General features: G+C 42.2%; 1 protein-coding gene across 3 annotated transcripts in view; it reads left to right on the plus strand.

Moving 5' to 3' along the window:
* LOC124055354 (receptor tyrosine-protein kinase erbB-4-like) overlaps positions 1–21,993 on the plus strand; it is a 203,252-nt gene that overhangs the window by 156,771 nt on the left and 24,488 nt on the right. For all 3 annotated transcript variants that reach the window (XM_046382110.1, XM_046382109.1, XM_046382111.1), the window contains exons 14-19: positions 1,822–1,915; positions 4,477–4,631; positions 8,570–8,614; positions 11,276–11,408; positions 18,018–18,140; positions 18,940–19,038. In XM_046382110.1, the coding sequence (XP_046238066.1) occupies positions 1,822–1,915; positions 4,477–4,631; positions 8,570–8,614; positions 11,276–11,408; positions 18,018–18,140; positions 18,940–19,038 (649 nt within the window). The remainder of the gene's footprint in view (positions 1–1,821; positions 1,916–4,476; positions 4,632–8,569; positions 8,615–11,275; positions 11,409–18,017; positions 18,141–18,939; positions 19,039–21,993) is intronic.

Here is a 21,993-nt window from a genome sequence, read left to right on the forward strand (position 1 = left end):
CCATCAGGCCATCCCCCGATGGGGCTTTGGTGCACACTTCCAGCCGTGAAGGGGGCCAATCAGGAGGAACGGCTTTGGCGGAATGAAAATGACCCTGGAGAGCACCGCTCCTGAGGTCTTTGTCTCTCACCCATTCTCCTCCATGTATTTTTTTTTTTTTTTTTTTTGCCTCAACCAACAAAAGAGATATCTCTCCACTGCCTGGGCCATTTTCTAAAGGATTCCCCTGGACAGAGCTTCCAGGAGAGAAATCTAATTTATTTTGGAACAAGGGAAAGAAAGACCAGGGAGAAATGTAAAGAGAGCAGTGGGAGTTTCCTTTGAGTCCACCAAAAACATTATTAATAAAAGGACACTATGTGATACTGTATGTTTGGATGTTTGAGATGAGCTATATGACGAACCATTAGGACCATTAAAAGAAAATGTCTTGACATTAAGACTCGGCAATAGGGAAATCTAGGATTTTATCTTCACTTTTATTGCCCTTTAATGTGACACACTTGAACTCTGGTGTCAGAATGTCGTTTAGAACCACCAAGTCTAAAAGATTTTCATCTAACGTTCACCACATGAAAATGCATAAAACACACATACCCGCAGGAGATCTGAAGCTCTCTCTGCAAGATCACATAAAAACAGCTCAGATGGAGGAATAGGCTGAATCTCCATTCCACCCTGGTCGCATCACATGCAAATAACAAGCAAAATATACACATACACTTAGACACAGAGAGTCACTCTCATTGTCTTTCACTACTGTGAGAAAGGGTCTTGTTTGTAACTGGGTGAATCCTCCTCTGAGAGTGTCTGTCCTCTGCCGATCGGCTGATCGATCCCTCTGATGTGAAAAGTGGTTTTGATCGGCGCCGGTTGTTATTGACAGCAGTCATTCTCTGCTCGCCAGAGACGCCGCACTTCAAAAACGAAGATAATCCGCTAATTCAGACACAAACAAAGGGAAAGGGAAAAATTATAGATCGAGTGCACACAGAAACGCACACAGAAACACACACAGAAACACACCCATATACACATATAAGGATTCAGTAGTATGGCCTGAGGCGCTGTGCAGCTCTTGTCGGTGTAATTGCAGTGAATAAACCCAATATTGAGCTCTATTGTTTACTTCTATTGCTTCAGAAATCTACGAGGAAAAACAAAACCATGATGTACGGCATTGCTCCAGCATTGCTGGCTAAATAAAGGGTCTATAGAGCTCATACACAAACTGCAGTCATTCTTGGATTTGATGAGAGTATGAAAAACAAATTTTCACCTTTTTCTTTCCTTGATGCTTTCTTGTCTTTACCTTTTTTTGCTCATCCTCGTAGACTCACTCTGTACCTCATCCACGCAAAGCAAACTTCTGTCCATGCCCTCTCTCTGCCTTCCTTCCCTTTTCTCATTCCTCCCCACCAGCTTCTCTTCTTGTTTCCTCCTCCCTCCATGCATACTTTCATGTTTGCCCATGATTTAAAAAGCTGTTCATTATTCATGGGCCTTCTCTGTTAACATATTGACCATACTAAGTCTTTAACTTGATCAAATAATCTTAGGCAGCTCGCTGCCCTGCATACCCTTCTACCAGAGGGCACTCCAGCAGTCAGTGCAAGCAGAAATGACGGAGTGAATGAAGGTGTTACCCTGCTTTCTTAATGCTGTATCACATATTGGTTTAAATTCAAAAGTACAGTTTCATATGCACACAGCATACTTCAGAATCCTCCCTCTGCAGTCCCTAAATCAATATTTCAATGTGGGTACGCTCTCAAATCTATAAAACATGCATCTCTATTTTGATATTGCTGTCTCTTCTAGGGAAGTGCGTGAATTTGCCAATGGATCTGTGTGTCTGGAGTGTGATAGCCAGTGTGAGAAGATGGATGGGAACACCGTGACATGTGTTGGCCAGGTAAGACACTCCTGAATCCACTTCAGACACCCTCAAACTCAGCTTCCCTTTCATGTAATGATACTTTTCACTTTTAGATTAAAACCACTCCTCTCATTTTTCCTCTCATATCTTGTGTGTGCTTAAGTTGATTCCCAGCTTATTTTGTTGGAGTCAATTGGTCTCTTGCACAGGATTTCAGGAGATTTAAGTGGTGTGTTTGCAAAGGTGAATCATAGGTTAATGGGAGGAATGATAAACTACTATGGCAACTTTAGGAGGCACGGTCTTGGCAAGCACACAAACACACACACACTCAAAATGGTAAAATCAGATCAGTTTCTGACCTTCCTTTTAAAATGTCAGAAAAGGCACACAGAAACATGCATCTATAAGCATAGATATTTATGGATGCATGTTCATCAACAATTTTTCTCATGGAAAACTGCAGAAAATATTATTTGCATTATAATGCAATAAACCAGTGGTTCTCAAACATGCAGACACACAAGAAAAATCTGTAGCATAGCTGTAGGATGGGTTTTTTACCTCCTCAGGCCTAGAAAAACAATCAAAATGAAACAGTCTGAGAAGCTGAAAATAGCTGTAGTTGTAAAATGTAGACATATGCAACATGACAGTTTGTTTTTTTTTTTTGATACTGCCAGCAAATCACATGAAATGATCAAAGTCATTGTTGTCCAGACAGTATTTCACACCACAGTGGGTGAGAAATCTCAGTGCACTGCAGCTGCACAACAAAACAAATAAATGTAGAAAACATCTTTGCCAACGTGTACTTCATATTTAGAATAATAATAAAAAAAATATAAAAAATGTGAAACAGTTTAATGGTGAATTTGCTGCATAAAGAAGTGAGAGCACAAACAAATAAAGAAACACTGGGATATAGAAACAGGCACTGCCAACGAGTGCAATGCCTACTTTTGGATATTTCCTTCCACTGTATCATATTCCATGAACTAAGGATTTGTTTGTTTGTGTTCAATTTTATTCTGAAAGGAAACAAGGAGCAATAGCTGTGGAATAAATGTGGTGGAAAAATGAGTATACTTTGATTCAACCTACAGTACAGGCATCGTCCTGGTTCTATAAATGTTTATTTATGCACCAAATGTATATGAAGCTGCAGCTGAAAGTAGTCCCAAACAAATATTTACACCTGTTTGAGTAATGTGTTCTAAAGACCACACTGCCCAGTGTGGTCTGGTGGTAAAGATTTGTGTTTTCAAAGTTGTGTAAATGAGGTTGAATGAAATGAGGTTCATGAGCCAAATAGTTTTGAAACTGCTGCTAAAACAACGTCGATGGAGGCTAACTTTCCATGTGTGGTGTTTCACTCTAATGAGTCGTATGAATGGTTTTGTGGAATTTACTTGCTGTGTGAGTTACCTTTTATAACAGTCCTTCACGACACAGAAAGAAAGGGAGAGAATAAGAGATGAAAGAGAGAGAGAGAGAGCGACTCCTCAAGGATGCTCAGAGGCTGCTGACTTTGAGATGCTGGTCACAGTTGAGTAGTAAATAACACCAGAGTCAATCATCCACAGTGCGCGCTCACACACAAACAGCACATGCACACAGCATATGCAGACTTGAATGCATTTCGACATCTGTATGCAAATGCACACATGCCGACACACACACACACACAAACATGCAAAGGGAGAATGATGTTTATTGATGGCGCGTGTCCGAATGTGTCAAGCTGTGAGAGGCCGTCCATCAGGTCACTGTGGTTTGCATTAGCCACAGAGAACCAAAATACAACCGGCCTGCACAAACACACACACTCACGCGCACACACACACACACACACACACATAAAACAAACACACCCATCATCTACAAGTTCACACGTTAGTCTACATTGTCTTTTCTTCAACAAGCGTGAATACGCACGTCAACTTCAGCAGTCAGGCATAGTCTTACTACTGCACATGTCCACACACACATACGCGCGCTCACACACACACACGCGCACTCACACACACAACCACTCTCCATCTTACTTATTCAGGAATCTGTTGCAGCTGAGCTCAGTTACCGCTTGTCATCTCCTCCATCACATTTGATGCGCCGCACTTTGACATGACTCGATTCCTTATGCATTTGGCCAATTTTAACAGAGGCTGCAGCAGAATACACTCTAGGCAATTTTGCCCAACACATTATAAATCACTGAGTGGAATTCATGTGTGCCCCGCCAGCCACATTAGCTGTGGTAGGAAGTGAGCAAATTGACATGATTCACTAGGTTTGAATCTGATTTTGTTCAATTCTTTTCTCTACTCTCGTGCATTTTTTTGTGTCTCCATTCGGTCCTCTTGCTTAATCCCATTCCATTTTCCATAACTTTGTTTTCTCCTGCTGGTTTCCTTCACCTCTTTGCCTATCATTTTGTATTCCATTTCTGTCTCTCTGCTCATCCCCACCGTTTTCCATCTTACCAATTGTTTTACTGCACTTTCCACATCTTTCTCTTTAATCATCCCTTGTCCACCACCTCCTCCTACCCCGTCTACTCATGTCCCTCCCTCTCTACTCTGCTGTCCTGTCAGGGCCCGGACCAATGTGTAAAATGCCTCCACTTCAAAGATGGACCCAACTGCGTGGAGAAGTGCCCTGATGGGTTGCAGGGTGCCAACAGTTTCATCTTCAAGTATGCCAAGGCCAACAACGAGTGTCATCCCTGCCATGCCAACTGCACCCAGGGGTAAGAGTGAGGGATGACACATAGATATGTGTATCTCTGTACAAAAATTAATGCATTTCTTTTCAGTGTTTGCATTCCTTTGAACTTCCCTGAGCATCTTCTGGCTTAGGTCCTTTTAAGCTGTCAAAAACATTGAAAAGACATACTGCAGTGGACACGTTGTGCCATCCTTCCAAGGAGAGAAAGAAAGTAAAAGAGGGAGGGTGGATCACTTAATCTTGCAGCCACCACATCCCCCCAACCTGTAGCAAACTTCTGGGGTCTCCTCGGTCAGGGGCAAAATGCACTGACCCTCAAGGCCACGTGGATTCGAGTGGAGATGAACTGTGGTGAAGGGATGGATGCACAGAGACATGGCTGCAGGGGAAATATGCATCAAGAGAGGAGGGTGCACAGTGAGAAAATGTAAGATTGGGAAGACAAAGAGGAAAATTTGAAAGCTGTAAGAAGTGAGAGGACAAACTCCATTTGGAATTGCTTTGAGACAAAAACTCTCAAACTTGCTGGCTAAGCTGGCTCGAACAAACATCCCAATCTTCTGTAATCACAGAAAGTCGCAAATCAAAACATCTAATGGATCAAAAGGTCATTTTGGGATCTTTAAGTAGGCGAAAGATTATTATATAAGATTTTTCATTTCTGCTGGGACTGTATATGCACTGGAGAGCTTCAAGGTCCATCTTTATCTAATTATCAAGCATTCTCACTGTGTGACATTGACCCATTCTTCTTACACCAGAACAACTGCTGCAGCAATTTCTTGTCTGAAAAACAGTCAGGTACAATATAAAGGCAGTGACCCATTTCAGGAACTTAGGACTGGATGTAATCTCTTGTGGGATCAAGATGTCATCATGTCCTCTGCTTTACCCAGGAAGTTATTTATGATGGGGCTATAGCAGTAGGTTCACCAGGTCATTGTTTGGTCACTATAGCAGTACACAACTAAGGCTACAGACTAATTACATCAGTTATGAAGTAAAAGTATAACATTATCTCATTGTTACTGCAAAGCATACAAAATGTCCGCCGCACAACAAAGAGAGAACTTCCTCTACTTGCTGTCAGAAACCCTGAGATTTTATGCTCAGTTGTTAGGAGAGGGATGAGATGGTACTGAGGAGCTGAGGGCTGAAACTACTGGTCAGTGAATTAGTTAGCCCGTCAACAGAAATTAATCTGCAATTGTTGTGATCAGTGGTAACTTGTTTTAGCGAACTTCTAGCTTCTAAAATGTGATCATTTATTGCTGTTCTCTCTTATATCTTTGTTTTGATTTTCAGCTGTGATGTGATGAAACAAGCCATTAGAGCTCTTAGTTTGCTAGTGTGACTTAAGGTGATGCCGAAAATTACAGATTGTTCTTATTTTAATATAGTTTTTTTTCAAATGAAAATGTATCCGTGTACATGTCGCCTCAGAGGCTGCAGTTGGAAGGTTTAAAAAAAAAATCACCACCCAGCCTGTGTGTTCCTAAACAGACACTCTTTAATGCAGAGGCCAATGCAGGGCAAGTCTTCAAAAGCGTGGAGGCTGTGGATACAAAAAAATTTCCCCTCTTTATGTACCATATTGGGTTTATGTCTTTATCCCCCCCTTGTCTTTTGTAGTCACTATGGCTGTGGCTTTTAACTTGAGCCTTTTCCTTTTTTAACTCACTCTGGGAGCAGACCATGCAGAAAGCAGCTGAAGAATGGGGGATGGTCAGTAGACAGAGGAGACTGTGGGTGAGGAGCTGAGGTGGAGCTTGTCGGTGGACTGGGCAAACAAAGTTAGAGCACGGAAACCTAGCAACAGGGCTGCAGATATGATCTGAGGTGGGAAAGGACTTAATGTACTGTCTCTCACATAGCAGGAGGTCATTTTATTTTACTGCAGCTACTCAGTAAGCATTGATAATATCAGTGCGGCTCTAAAGAGGCAAGGTGGAGGAGTTTTTCAAAAACTAGGTGGGATAAAGAACATAAAAGAAACAGGGAAGATGTTAAGGGAGAAAAGGTATAATGGAGAGATAGATGTGAGATGATAATTCTCGCCATGACAGCTTTCTCTTCACATCGACATACCACTGTCTCTGACTCTGTGAACACTGATTTGTCATTGGCATGACAACATTTTCATCGTGCCTTGTCATGCTATCCTCCCCTCCAGTTTTATGCATAGCTGCAGAAACTGAGGTTGGGTATTTGAGGCTATGAGCTATGGTGAGACATTGCAGAGGTCACCCTCACAATGGCTAATACATGTCCCACTCTTTGTTTTGGGGGTCCAGAGTCAGCCAGATCTGAACATACAGCTTGACTGTCTGGATTCAGTGTGACTTGCACTTTACTTCACCAAACATGAATAAGCATTTGTAATTTTGCTCAGAAATCAGAGATAATGCCCACTACTCAAAACTCCTTAACAATCACCACATTTTTATGTTTTATTCAGTATCAAGGCAACTCGTTGATTGTTGTCTGTTCATCCATGGGTACACTGCGAACAAGAACTGCTAGTAACATGTTCAGTATACTTTCAATGGTGCCAGTTTGCCAAAATGTACACAAATACAGACATTTGTTTTCCACAGAACAATATGAGAACTGTAGTTCAACAACACAATCCCCCATATAGAAGTGTTAGTCCGGCTTTTCCTTACTGACAAAAAAATAAGAAAAACTGGCAGAAACATGCAACTGTTTTCATAAGGCAACAAAAAGAGAACAATATCTACTGTACCTGCCTGTGATTCTGCTGTCAGACCCCTCCTTGGTTCTCAAGTGTGGTTCGTGTGCACATACACATTGAGACACACACCCATGCACACACAGTACTGGATACAGACACTGATTGCTCACTAATTGGCTATTTGGTGCAGTATTTAATTGACAACGAAGTGACTTCGGAGGAGCCACAGTTGTCACCTGATTTAATTCCAAAGTTAGCCTGCTCTCCTAATTTGCTGTGTAATTTGTTGTGTCTTGTGTGCTTGTGCAGCCTACACACACACACACACACACACACACACATACAAACACACACACAGACACAAGGAATTCAAAAACTGTTCTCCTGTGTCTATCCTGCTGTTCAAAGTCCTCCACTCAAGGAGCTGGAATTAATGAGCAGCTAAGAGTCTGCTCTAATCACTTTCTGCTTGCCTAACGCCAAAACCTCCACTTCTCACTGATTGGCGTGTTATCAGCACTACGTTCCAGTGACTTTGATTGTTAAGGTAGTAAGAAGATGTATTTTAAGTATTTCTTGCATTTGGGAAGAAGATGAATGTAATTCTGTGAAAGATGCTGAATCAGAGACGATAAATTTTCTTCTTTTTTTAAATCAGAAAAATTTAATGGATTATATGTGCATAATGGATTTATTTATGAGAAAATCTGACAAGCACTGGACCTGAAATTGTCTGCCATTTAGTGCAGTACAATTAAGAAAACATGGCTGCATGTATTCCTAAATTTTTCTCAATGTTATTCTGTGTTTCAGCTTTGAAGTAAGAGGCAAATTGAGAAGGCTGTGGAAAACATATAGCGTTACTGTAAATTGTTTTGCGACATTCTCACCACTTCTATAAGGGATATTAATTTTTAATAGATTTTGAAGAGGTGCCTTCATTTGATTTGATTGAGATTTGACTGTTTTTGTTAATTTCCCCAAAGGTTTAAAACTGCTTTCTGAGAAATCAGATGATGCAGAAGTGTTTTCTCAGCCCAAAACTCCATTTAAATATGAACTGAAAACAAACAAGCGCCATGCTTTCCCACTCACAATTCCTTCCTCTTGTCATATTGACAAGTGGTCAGCCGTGCTCGGGATTCAATTTTCCACAGGTCCTTGCCCAGTGACAGCTGATTGACGCGCAAAAAAGACAACATGAGGTTTACTCATAACCTGTCCCTGATTTAATGGATGATCTCTCTGGTTTGTCTACCCTGCAGGTGCGTCGGGCCAAGACTCCAAGATTGTGTTGGGATGATGGACAGGTAAGAGATCTCAGGATACATTTGTAATGCAGGACTGGGAGACCACCATCAGACTCTGCCACTACTCATTAAAGTTTCACATGATGCTCATTAGCAAGAGTGCGGGCAGTTTTGTATTTGTTTAATTGATGGATGATTAGGAATCTTTTGTTCTGGTCTGAACTTTATCTGAATCTCGTGGTCTCATTTGTGCCATTGTTAGTATTTAATATGTGTCATTGGAACCTCTGTGAATCCCATCAATTAAAAATTATTATTCATTATCTTGTTATTGTGAGTGGAAGTTGTAGTGAGTGACTGTAGTGGAGTTGAGAATAAACCAAATTAATACCACTGAGGAGATAGTCATCTTAGCTTTTCTCATCTTATCTTATCTTATCTTAGCTTAGCTTTGCGTAAAGATGGAAAAAAGTAGGAAACTTCAGTCCAGTAATCGACATGCTCTATAATACTTGTTTAATCTGTACACAAACCAAAATGTAGAAACAAAACGCCGTGGTTTTTAGGCAAGGTTACTCGTACTATGTCTTGGCTGGCTGCAGTAGCTTCCCAGATAAGCAGACGTTACAGAAAGTGTAGGAGTTTGTGAAGAGCCACACAACCCGAATAGCCTGGAAACACAACAACAGCACTATTAAAATACCCATAAAAACAAGCGATCTTTACAATTAGAGTAAATTCACAGAAGGGACAATCTCATTAGGATTTAACCAAACCAGCAAACCCATGAAAAGGAGGTCTTGAGCTCCTTTTTAAAAAGAGGAAACACAAAGTTGAGACCTTTTTACTCCCTCTGCTTGTGAAGAGTCTCTAGTCTCCGAGCTGTTCTTTCGCTCTCATTCCCCAGTCTCATCTGCTGACCCTGTGTCACTTGCTCTGCTGGAACCCCTCTCCTCCTAATTAGAGAAGTCCTCTCCCTTGTCTGTCAGCTGTACTGCTGTCTCACTCTTTTATTTGTCTCTGCACCAATTTCTTGATTTTGTTTTCCTTCTTCTCCCTCGTCCCTTCTTTCTTGTCTCCCAAGCTATATGTAGATTCCCCTTTCTCTTTCCTTTATCAGATGTTTTATTTTTGCTTTCCCCTTTTTCCTCCGTGTCCTTTTTAATCTCGCCCTTATACTGTTCTTTCCATTGCTGTTGTTTCTCCTTGTCTCTCTTTCCCCTCTCAACCTAATCACTCCAAACTGCTGCATTACTATTCACCACATGGCTGTATATCTCATTATGTCCAAACCCGCAGCCTCTTTGTAAATTTCAAGCCCCCCTTCCCCAAGGTTCGTCATAATCGATATGGCAAACGCTGCGGCACCTTGCTGTACCGTAGCTCCATGGTACATGAGTCTTCCATTAGCTGCTAATGGCCCTGACGACTAATAGAGTTTTGAACTTCAAGTATTAGATAGAAGCAGGTGTGTTTTTTTTAATGTTATGTTGTGTTAAAAAAAAAGGACGAGAATGTGAAAATGGAATACGGGAGGAAAAAAGGGGAAGGATAAAGGCAATGAGAGAGTAATAGAAGGACAGACTTGGTAACTCAGTGGTAGACACAAGTCCAACAGGTATGTAAATGGCAAGTGCATTAGTGCCTTTATTAGTGAAGACACAGAGCTTTTAACATCCAACCTTTAGGCAAGCTTTAAGCAGATTCTTCCCCAGAAATTTCAGAAGCACTTTGTGGAGGATTGGCACTTTTAATTTTTCATTTATTTAGAGCTGTAATAGACGATAAAATCCTCTAGAAGCTACATATAAGTTACATTAAATCTATGGAAGAGCTGGAGTGATGGACTGAAAACATTAGCACACTTGGTATGTTTTTAAAAAAAATGTATTGAACAAATCTAGAAAGAAAATGCATGGCCAGAAAGACACATAAGCTGCCACAGGAGACTGTGAGGTGTAGCGTCAGTCTCAATCTTTTTGCATAAAGAAATCGACAGAAATCTTTATGATTCTTCAAATAGTGATGTCTATATCTATGTCTATATGTATGTTAGGTATGATTGACTGAAACAGGAGGAGATCCAGTGCAGTGTAGCACAGGTTGTAGCTTCTTACCTTACTCTAAGAGGCTTTTTTCTTCTGACCTGTGAAAATGGAAGCATCTCTCACAGAAATAGCTGGTAGTGGAATTGAAGCCCTGTTTTTTTGGTTGTTTGTCTGAGCTCATTCTTTGATAGTAAACCTGAGCTGTAAAATGTGAGGAGACCAAACGTGCTGCAAGATGAAGTTTTGAGGAGGACAGAATTTGTGGAAAAGTCAGAAAAACTCTCCAACTGTGTGTAGACACACTTTTGTATTTGTCTCTGCTTCTTTGCCATAGGTGTAGTATTTGCATATGATAAAAATGCTTTTTGGTTTTCCATCTGTTCCGCTGGCGTTGGTGGATTCGTTTAACTCAATAGAAATGACTCATATGATTCGAGATTGGTCCTCAGTTTGGTCAAACATTTCCAGCATCACATTTAGCTGCAGCCAGTTAAACTGAAGATTACAGATTCTCAGAGCACAGGGTTAAATCCCGAGTGTTAGGGATGTTTTTGTGGTGTAACAGCAGGTTGGAGAATTCATTGGCTGAGGTTTGCACTTTGTTTCAAAGTGCCTTTTAGTTTCTTAATGTTTCAGCAGTGTTAATGTTTCTTCTCTTCCTCTGGCTCTACAGGACACCGCTAATAGCAGCTGGTATTATCGGCAGCCTATTCATCATCGTCATCCTGGCGCTCAGCGTGGCCGTTTATGTTCGCCGCAAAAGCATTAAGAAGAAGAGGGCCTTGCGGCGCTTCTTGGAAACAGAGGTGAGAGGGTACAGGTCATCACAACAAGAACAAAGGTTTTTTTTTTTCTGTGAATCCATGTTTTTTTTTTTCATTGTTGCCTTGAGCTCATTTTTATGAAAGAATACGGGTTTGCAGAATGAAGAATTAAGTGTTGCATTTGCAACTGCATAGTAAATTATTAATAGCTGTGTCTTTTATTATCATCAACAAATAATCAGAGTGTAATTAATTTTATTGATCCCAGGGAGGAAATTAGGAAACACCTCCTCTTAGAGCTGCTTTACTTTTAATGTGACAAAATTAACTGGACAAAATTATAATTTGCAGATTAATTAAACTCAACAAACACATAGATTGGTCTTTTTCTTTTTCTTTTTCTGCTTTTCTTCTTCTTCGAGTTTGCTAGAGATGCTTCCAACCAAACTGGAAACTGAACCTTGAAACATTAAACCTTGGCCATGGTACCACGCAATGTGCAGAAGTTTTACAAATTATGCATGGCTGCCATGGCCCATCGATCTGGCCTTGAAGAGGGCTCATTTCTGGGAAACATTAGACAGTGGAGCAGACTTTATATTCAAAGGAGAAAGTCAGAGATTGAGGTGTATTTGAGTGTAGGATTTATGTGCACGTGTGTTCGTGCTCTGGTTGATCACCTTTGTGCTGCGACAAGACACACTCCCACTGTGTTTGTTGCTTGTAGCCAGGCAGTTATGTCATTGCTGCAGGTCTGCTGAGTGGCCTTGCCTATAGGAGTGGGACAGGCTGCTTGTCAGTCTGAATTAGTGTAATTTACAGGTAGAGGCAGCAGTGTTATAGACAGCTGTCAGGCTTGAGACGGGAGTTGGAGGAGGGCGGCCACGGGCAGTTTCTGCCTCATCCCAGCCACACACATCCATCTTAATCAACCGGGCCCTGTTCCGACAGCCCTTTGACCGGGAGGGAAGTATTCCGTCCAAGCAGATTCACTAATGTACTGTCACAGACAAGGAGGGGCTGGGGAGGATCAAGATGGAGAAGGATGGAGGAGGAGGGGGGTGGGGGGGGGATCTTCTTGACCCCTTTCGCATCTCCCTGTGTAACGCCATCCAGTGAGTGATTTCTGCTCCTGCAAAGATTGACTCAATACTCCACCAGGAAAACATAAAATACAGCCAGCCGAGTCAATTTTCCCAACCTCAAAGGAGACCTAATTGGGTGTAAAAGTAATTGGATGCAACAGAATCTTTAGTGGTTGCAGTTTGGGCTGCAGGTTAGACAGACCACTCATTAAGAGTAGGTTAAGAGTCAGCATCAGGGCCCAATGCACAGACCTTAGCAGGGTTGTTGTGGTGAAGGTCATTCTGTGCAAGAGCATTTAGCTGAATGCTGAAGAGCGAAGCTGGTTGGAAATATATTTTCGGTTTCACCTTCATTAGCACTTTTACTTAAGTAAACTATCTGAAAACCTGAATCTGTAGCTGTCAGATGAGCTAACAAAATGGTTTGTTATTGTAAATGTCCATGTGGTGGAAGTCAAACCTGTTTTGTAAGCAGCCATCATATGCCTCCAGTAATCATAATATGCTTGATTTTGTTGCCAGCGCCCATTGAATAAGGCATCAGTTTCCTCACATCACTCCTTTTCCCTTCCACTCTCACCTACCCAGCATACTAAAAGACTTGCACTCCTCGCAGTCTGCATCCCGCTTTCCAGAGGCTCTTTTCAGCTGATGAAAGCAGACGATAGGTTTTTGGACGGCTGGCGAATGTGGATTCTCTGTTCAAACGAATAATAGAGCTGAGTCGGTGTCTGCGAATGAAGATCAAACTTGTCAGAATGAGGGATTTGGGGACAGCCAAGGCTCAGGGACTCCCCCTCTCTCTCCCTATCTGCAATAGCTTTTTAAACAGAGAGCTCACCTCTTGTGTCAGACAGCGAAAAGATGCCTCCAGTGCTCACTGTCATAACATGATCTGAGCGTTCAGCCGGTATTTCCATATCAAGGACATGTGTGAAGGCTGTTGCACTGTGTTGACTTGCAAAATACACTCCTTTATTGTTTCCTTTGCTTTACTATTCTCTGTCTTTTTCTTGCGTCTTCACCCTCTCCTTTTCCTGGCTGTTTTTCATTTTGATCTCTGTATCTCTGTTTATCTGTCTGTCCCACTCACAGACAGACACTGTATTCGTCTTTCTTTTTATGCATCTGCAACAGCTGGGGCTGGAGGCATTGTGTTTTTGTGTTGTCCATCTGTCTGCATTTCAGAATTTGTGGCTCTTTCTGCTTTTCTCTCTCTCTTGATGAACCTGCACGCAGATAGACACCCAGCAGTGATTCACCACAAGCTCACTGGTTTTGCTGATATCCAGCATGCATTGAGGTGATGGTCGCTGCACCGTGTGATGAAACTCTCTATCAGCTCTCTCTATCCCAGTGCGAAAATGGAAATTATTCAGAGCAATCTTACAATCCAGTGATGTAATGATCGCTTCCATTTCACCAGGAATTATACCCACTACCTGTTATAAATTTCTTCACTATGTATTTTAGCCTGGACAGGCATGGATGAAAACTGCAACCTGACTGGTGCACAGAGGCATACTTCTGCAAGGCGGTAATTCTGGTTTAACTCTGTCTGTTTATGTTTTCCGTCTCCCTCTCCTGTCTCACCTTGAAGGAAAAATAGAGACAAATACATATAAAAAACTCACACTGTTCAAGAATCCCCTGAAAACAAATAGCTTTTTGCAGAGTCCCCTTCACTGTTGCAGTGCGACCCCAGGCCATGAACTTTAACCCCAGTCCAATGAAGCCAGACTAATGCACTTGGAGTCGCCCTCTCCACCTTCCCTCCAAGGCCCTCTTCCCACTGCTTTGTACGGGGGCCATGTGATTGTTTCAGCACCATGGGCTGTGGACAGCTCCCACACTGCTTACATGCTTTCTTACAGGCAGTCACTTGTTCATTCCAGGGCAGGCTGACTGAGCGGAGGCACAGGATGTCATTACAAATGCATGCAGTGCAACCAAGCGTTGTTCAAATATACTAAACCTGATGTTAAATTTAAGCCAAGAGCACAGTGATTCAAACAACACCAAATATGTCACGCTGATTATCACAGCAGTTTGGAAAGAAAAAAAAATGTATTTGATATGCAGGGAATAAAGCTGAACATGTGCAGAACATGTGAAGTAATTTTAATAAGTTAAATTTAAGTTTAATTTTAAACTTAATGGAATTTTATTTTGAAATAAGCGCCTAGGTTCAAAACATCTGAAATGAAGCACTGACAACCAAAGGAGAGAGAGAGAGAGGTCACAAGACAGCTGATGATCTAGAGCATAGTCCTATCGACAGCAAATACATCTGGGTATCTAATCTTTAACATTTAAGGATATATATGTTTACTTTAATTTTAGTTTTGGTATTCACGGATCAAATGGAAGCAGAAACAGGAGAAGAACGTTACTTAGTTATTTGGAAGAAAATAGGGTGGCGTTATAACTCCATCCGTAAGCTGGAGTCAACATTTTACAAGCCACATCTTTGTTCAACTTTGACCTACTTATTCTTTTGCATGCTCACAGTTTTCTGAGTCTAAACACTGCCTTCTGCCTCATCGGACCTCTTTTAATGTATGAGCCCCATGACTTCAGCAGGAAGAAAATAAAAACATCTAAGCTAATGGGGATGTACATTGCCTCAAAGTCCAAACACTTAAACTGCTGAAATTGGACCCAACTGGTAAGATGATTTCCACAGGAATTCATGTTTAGCAACTAAGTAATATGGCTCTTTAAATGCAGTTAGTGGGAGCGAAGCGAGTTCATCGCTGCCGGGATGGACTCACTAATACCAAGACTTAATGTCCATGCATACTGATAAGCTCGCTATCATGCACGGATTTTCTTAATGTGCACTCAATGACTCGGTGTCATTGTAAAGCACGAGACTGTGTTGCCATCCAGATTCTAGATATGAGGGAGAAAAGGTTGTCTGTGATTTCCTTTTCGGGGCTCCCACATTAGTAGAATAAACAGAAATTGTAGTCAGCATATTGAAGTTTAACTGAAAAATGACCATGCCATACATACCAACCCTGGTTTCACACTTGAGGTAAAAGTTTGTGGCATGGCAGTCTTGTTTCACATGATTTCAATTACCCAACACAACAAATGTAGCACTTTATATGAGTAATGGAACATTAAAGCGAATACCCGAGGGCTCACAGTGCAAGTTTGTGTTTGGGGACATTGTTTACTTAGTCAATACAGAATAATTCTGTGAATGTATTCTAGCTCGAGGCTCGAACATGCTGCTTATTTGTCCAATGAAGCGACCGAATCCTCTGCACCGCGGCACCAGCGAAGCTCATTTGGCACAGGCAAGGCACATTATTAGCTGGTAAATAAAGTGGTGCAGTGAGTGTGTGTGTGTGTGTGTGTGCGTGCGAGTGAGAATGAGCTCAGGAGAGTTTTGTAGGCCACGGGAGTGCATCTTATTTAACAGACCTCTCCTCTCCTCCCCTCATCAGCTCAGTCCAGCCTTGTCCTAATGAAACAACAACAGCTACAGCCTGTCACCATCTGCTCTTACTACTGCTCCGTCACCACCTCCCTCTGTCCTCGTCTGAGTGTCTCCATTTCTCTCTACCTACAGAGTCACTTGTTTTCTTCTCTTTCAGGCAAGCAAATGTGCAAACAAACTAATGCAAATGCTTCCCTTTGGCAGAATGCCAGGCTGATATGTTGGTCAGTGGTCCCATGTAATTTATTAGTTCATTTGATGGCCTCACGCTAAGCCCCCTAACTGCATGTATAGTGTGTGTGTGTTTTAGGGGAGACCTTTAGTTTCACAAGATGGTCAAAGTGCTGTCTACTACTGAGAGAATGAAGGCAGAGTAGAGGTTGTCCACACACTTCTTCATTGTTGCTTGTTTATACATAAATATTTAATTTTTAAAGTGAGAAGTTGGGACTGAGACAGAGCCCTTGTTATTCATGACTCGGCTATTGACACTGTTACATAGAATGAGTATTGACTAACCTGTTCTCATATTTCCCACTTAGCTTGTTAAATGGTTAACTAACTATGCTTTAACCCTCAAAGTGGTTTAGTAGCTGCTCTGGAGCTTTTGATCATTTCTCCTGTCCATCTTGTAAATGTTTGAAGGAAATAAGATTTCAGGACACAATGGGCTAAATGACAGGCTTAGATGGAGGTTTCCAATGGCTCCGCACTATGACCAGATTACTCAAGCTGCTGCTTCTTTCTTTCTTTCATCTCATTCACTTCCCTCAGTATTTATCCTTCATCCTCCTCCCCCTGCTCTGTCCGCTAACTCACATCCTGCAGCGACATCTCAGCAGGCTTTACACTGTGCCTTCAGGCCCAGCTATAACAATAGCCATTAAACGACATGTCATTGCAGAGCTGCAGGCAATGTCATCTGTTCTGCGGACCGGCGTGGCTTTTGCCATCGCCGGTCCTATTGTGCTGATGGTTTTATGTCACATTAAGAGCGTGCTTGTATGGCTGACCGACTGATATATGATCTCATTATATTGTTTGATGGCCGTGGTTGAGCTGGGTGATTATACTGCTGATAAACCACAGCGAATGAGGAGGCCGATAGGCTGATAGGCTCATTAAGACATGTATTGATCAGAGGCATTGACTTCTTGTGTGTGTGTGTGTGTGTGTGTGTGTGTGTGTGTGTGTGTGTGTGTGTGTGTGTGTGTGTGGATGTGTGTTTTGTGGTCTGATATGTGCTTTGTGTGCATTTGGTGTTTATATATGTGTGAATTTGCATGTGTTGTCAATATTTGTGAATCCGTGTACTGTACGTGTGTGTGTCTGTATGTGTTCTAAGATGTGTGCTACATGCTGTCTGCATGAATTTGTGTGTGTGTGTGTGTGTTTATATCTGTGCAGCTCAGATCTTTTCACAGCTTGGCTGAAGGTGCCAGCTCCAGCTCTCTATATTTTGTAGCCGAGGTTTTGTCGTTCGGCTAGTGGCGGGTGGCCTGGCCAGCTGCTGGGATGCTGTTCAGTGTCAGCTGTTACTGGCAGCCAGGCACGCGGAGGAGGCTTGTCATAACCTTGAATTGGAATTGTTTTGTATGTGCACAGCTGGTGAGCTGATACTCTTTGTCGGCTGTGATAGCAGCTGACACCAGGCTGTGATTTGTTCAGTGGTTGGGCATGCTGAGGCCCACAATGATAACTGCCAGTTCTGACAAGAACTTCCCGCTCACACCCCTGAATTATTTGTATTCCGTAAATGTGTGTGAGTGTCGCAAAATCACGACTATCAGGAGAGGACAGTGGCGGTTTTTGGCCACTTATTTACAAATAAACCTTCATGTCCACCTTGTGCATCTCTTTCCAAGACTTGCTTTTTACTTATCATTTTACATAGAACAGTCTTACCCTGCTGCTCGCTCATATGAAATGTTTTTAGCATTTACTGTGCCAAGAGCAACAAGGTTAAAAATATTTTGACTTGAAGCAAAAGAGAGGCACGCTTCAGGTCGTCTGTAGTTTCACAAGAAAAGCAGCTGCCGAGAGGAATGCTTTTTATGTTTTTGGTGCAGAGAAGAAGTGATAAACAGTCTAAATATGTCCTGTTTGTTTTGTCAGCTGGTAGAGCCCCTGACTCCCAGTGGAACGGCCCCTAACCAGGCTCAACTGCGGATCCTGAAAGAGACAGAACTGAAGAGGGTCAAGATTCTTGGATCGGGTGCTTTTGGAACAGTCTACAAGGTCAGTGTCTGTATCTGCATTTACAAATGCCTGCTGGTGTAAGTGTGTGTGTGTGTGTGTGTGTGTGTGTGTGTACCTAATTCACAATCCTCTACATTATAAATCAAACATCAGTGAGTCAGCTAAACAGAAAAGAAGACACTCAAGCATGACTCTTCTTTCAACAGACACTGCCCTCTCACTAGTCGAACAACCCTGCTTGATAACTTAAACAATAAGCATAAACATTTCCTTTTGTAGCAGTGTTTCCTGACAGACATGAGCCTAGGGCAGCTCAAGGACCTGGAACGGAAACTGCTGTTTGCTTGCCAACTTCACTGCCCTTGGCAAAATTATTCATACTACCCGAAAACTCAGCAAACTCATTGAATAAACACTTCGTTTGCCGCCACCAGCTCTAAATTCCTCTTGATTACAGTATTGATGGGCCTATTTTATTTTATAGCCATATTTTACTCCAGTTAATCTGAATACGTAGTGGTGCATCAATTTATAGCCTTATTGTCATCCAGAGCTCTTTGTTTGTAGCAGACAGTTCGATTCAGGGTATTATAGAGTGAATAGAAATGTTACTTTTCTCATGTGGTTTTTGCAGGTTTGCAGCTCATACATAATCAGCCATATTCCTTGACCGCAAGAAGGAGGTTCATGGATATGCAGGCACTGATTTAGGTGACCCGCAAAGGAATGTTTGCAGTTGATGTTGTTAGACACCAAACAACAAAGTCATGAGGGTCCTGGCGCCAGGCATGTTTATTGAGAGAGCAGTGCATTTATGGTGATTGGTTGTATGTTTCAGGGCATCTGGGTCCCAGAGGGTGAGACAGTAAAGATCCCTGTGGCTATTAAAATCCTCAACGAGACCACCGGCCCTAAAGCCAATGTGGAGTTCATGGACGTGAGTATTTATATTGCAACAATTTGTGTCTGCTTGGGCTCGCGTGGCTTCATGTTTGAGCCATAACATGTCACCGAGCCTGTCACTTTGTAGGATTGTGTATTTGACGGTAAATTCTTACGAGAGCGCCGTCTCAGAGCCTCAGAATTTACCGTCAGAGCCAGTAATAAAGTGAACTCCACTAGGCTGTACAGCCAGGTATGTATTGAACGAGACTCTATTAAAAACCAGCACTTGTTTATGAGATATGTTTTTATTGGAATCCGAGAGTGAAGGAGGGGAGAAGAAGAAGTGGAGGAAGCTGGGGAGTTTCCAGTTCTTCTCACCTTATCTTTATCTCATCTCTCCAACATCCTCTTTTATGCATCTTTCTTTTCACACACTTTGACTACAGTCTTCAATTTTACAGTTACCAGGTTTTGATTTTCACCTGTGTTTGCCTCCATTTTTTCTTCTTTTGGTCCACAAGCTAAAGTCAAAATATGTAATAGCTTTTGTAAAATATTATTTTATTGTATTGTATTGTGTTGCTTTGACAGTAAAGCCAAAGAAATAAGTTTATAGGCATTAATGGTGCACTATATTGCCTATCTGGCCACTGTTCAAGAATTTTTCCAACACTCAGAAACGTATATCTGTGTGTTTTAGATTAGTGGGCCTCACACTGAGCTCCATTAATTCATAATGACAATTTATTTATTTTTTGATTGATTGATTCTCAGTCAATTACAAAACGCCAGATTAATTGAGAATTAAAATCGTCAGTGTTGAAAGAAAATGACTTCCTGTCAAAACTTCTCCAGGGACATTTCAGTCAGCTATAGGGCCACACACTCACAGTCAGCTGAGTGAATGGTAGCTATAGTCGCTGCCAAGTACAACTAAAGCAAACAGTTGGCAGTTACTCTGGTGCTGCCTCTTGTATTTTATGAGCCACATCTGAATTTTGCTCATATTTTTACAAGTTACCCTGTATCAGAGAAAGCACTGTGGCTGTGCTTCCACCTTCTATTTCACTTCCTGTTCATTTTCTTTCCTCTGCTCTTCCTCGGGCCCTCCACTTTCTCCCCCCTCTCCTCCTTTGCCTCTCTTCCTCTTCCCCTGTTTCTCCCAGTGGGTGTCTCTGTCCATTCAGAGCCAATATGCTCTGTCTGCCGGCTTGTTAAATAGCAATCTAAAGGCAGGCTCACGCCTTGCCACTGGGAAACTATCCACTAGAGTGCTAGCTCCAAACACACTCTGAAAATTCACACACATAAACACACAGGCGCACATAACCAAATAGTGCACACTTTTCAACAAAAGGCTCCCCAGGTAGCGGTGGCCTCACGTGTCTGCGCTGCAGTGAGGTTTGCTTGTGTTGACAAATATGTGAATTTGCATTAGTGGGTTTATTATTTGATATGTGAAATTCAAAGGCATCACAGCGTGCTAATTTAGTGTGTTTTGATGCATGCACACACTTCAAGGAACATGCACCAGTTTTTGCAGAGTTCTCTGCCAGTCCATCACCCAGCATGTGTGCAAGGGAAAGTGAGCGAGTGGGCTAGATGGGAAGGGAAAGGGAGGGTCAGCCGGCAGTAATGGAGGTCAGTGCTCAGGGAGATGAGAGAGAAACCAAAACACACACACACACACACACACACAAGTCCTCTTAACGTTTGCACCAAGAGCAGAAGCAAGAGCAAGGGTTTAGCCCGACATAGTTTACGACGACCGGTCTTTTGGGATCATGGAGTGAGAATAAAAGCAGTCTCTTCTTTCTGTTACACAAACCAACGTCCTCCTTTGCTCGACTTTTTCCTCCCTCCCTTTTTCTTCCCCTCTGGGTCAAAAGGAGTGAGGTATACCCAGTGTAGAGATGGCTGGAGTTGTATAATGTTGGGGGAAGCAGGTGGTTTTATGAAGTGGAGATGTAGTGGTACTACTTAGGGCTGGGAGGCTCTGTTTAAATCAGAGCACTGATGGTGCCAAAAGCCTCCCGATGGCCTATGGCCCCCCTTCTGTTTAGAATTAATCTACTCACAGCCACACCAAAACCACTCTCCCTCTAAGCTCATTCTTTAGCTTCTAAATTTAAAAAGGCACCTCATCTATCTATCAGCTGCCCCAGGGCCAAGCCTGGATATACACCTCCTCGACCATTTGCTGTATGCAGAGACAGCTAGAGAGAGTGTGTCCTTGAGTATGTGAGCGCGAGTGTTTTAGAGAGCTGCCAAGAGAGTGTGTCCGCATGTGAAAGTGTGTGAATGAGAGAGAGAGGCAATAGGAGATGCAGAGAAGGACTGAAGTGAGTGTTTTTAAGCAATGACTCTGAGTGCAGCTTCTGCTCAGCCATAATGCACATACACGCCGGCCACGAGTATCAGCCCTCGCCATCATAACACTTCATCACCACCACAGATCCTTCTGCTTGCAGCTCCGCAATAACAATTACCCAACGTTGAGTCCCAACTGTTCAAACCTCTACGTCCATCTGCTGCAGAAAGAGATGAGAGGAAGTGCATTTACACGCCATATCAAAGCAGAGAGAAAAATTAGAAGAAGCTTATTAATTCAAACACATAGTGGTTCTGTGCAGTACAGCACTGGGTGTTATTTAATATGCGCTGCTCACATTGTGCTGGTGCAACATTTACAGTAAGAAAATGTTGTATTTTAAAATATAGATGAAAATGGATGTGTTTGTGCAGCTTTGAAGAGGGTTACTGCAGGATTTTCTCACAGTGTGAGAATACTCTGTGGACAGATGCTGTGTGTGCAGATACAGTAATCATCCCACAAGTCTTAATTTATGCATCTAACTCCACCCCCATTAGGAAATCTTTGCAATGTGGTGCAGTATTATCCAGATACATGGACAGACACCTTGAATTCTTCCAAATACTACTTGATAAATGCAATATCCACAACAGTGCTTTGTTCAGTGGTCACAAGTTTGGCTTTCCTGTCCCT

This window comes from Scatophagus argus, chromosome 24 (assembly GCF_020382885.2).
Source record: "Scatophagus argus isolate fScaArg1 chromosome 24, fScaArg1.pri, whole genome shotgun sequence".
NCBI lineage: Eukaryota > Metazoa > Chordata > Actinopteri > Scatophagidae > Scatophagus > Scatophagus argus.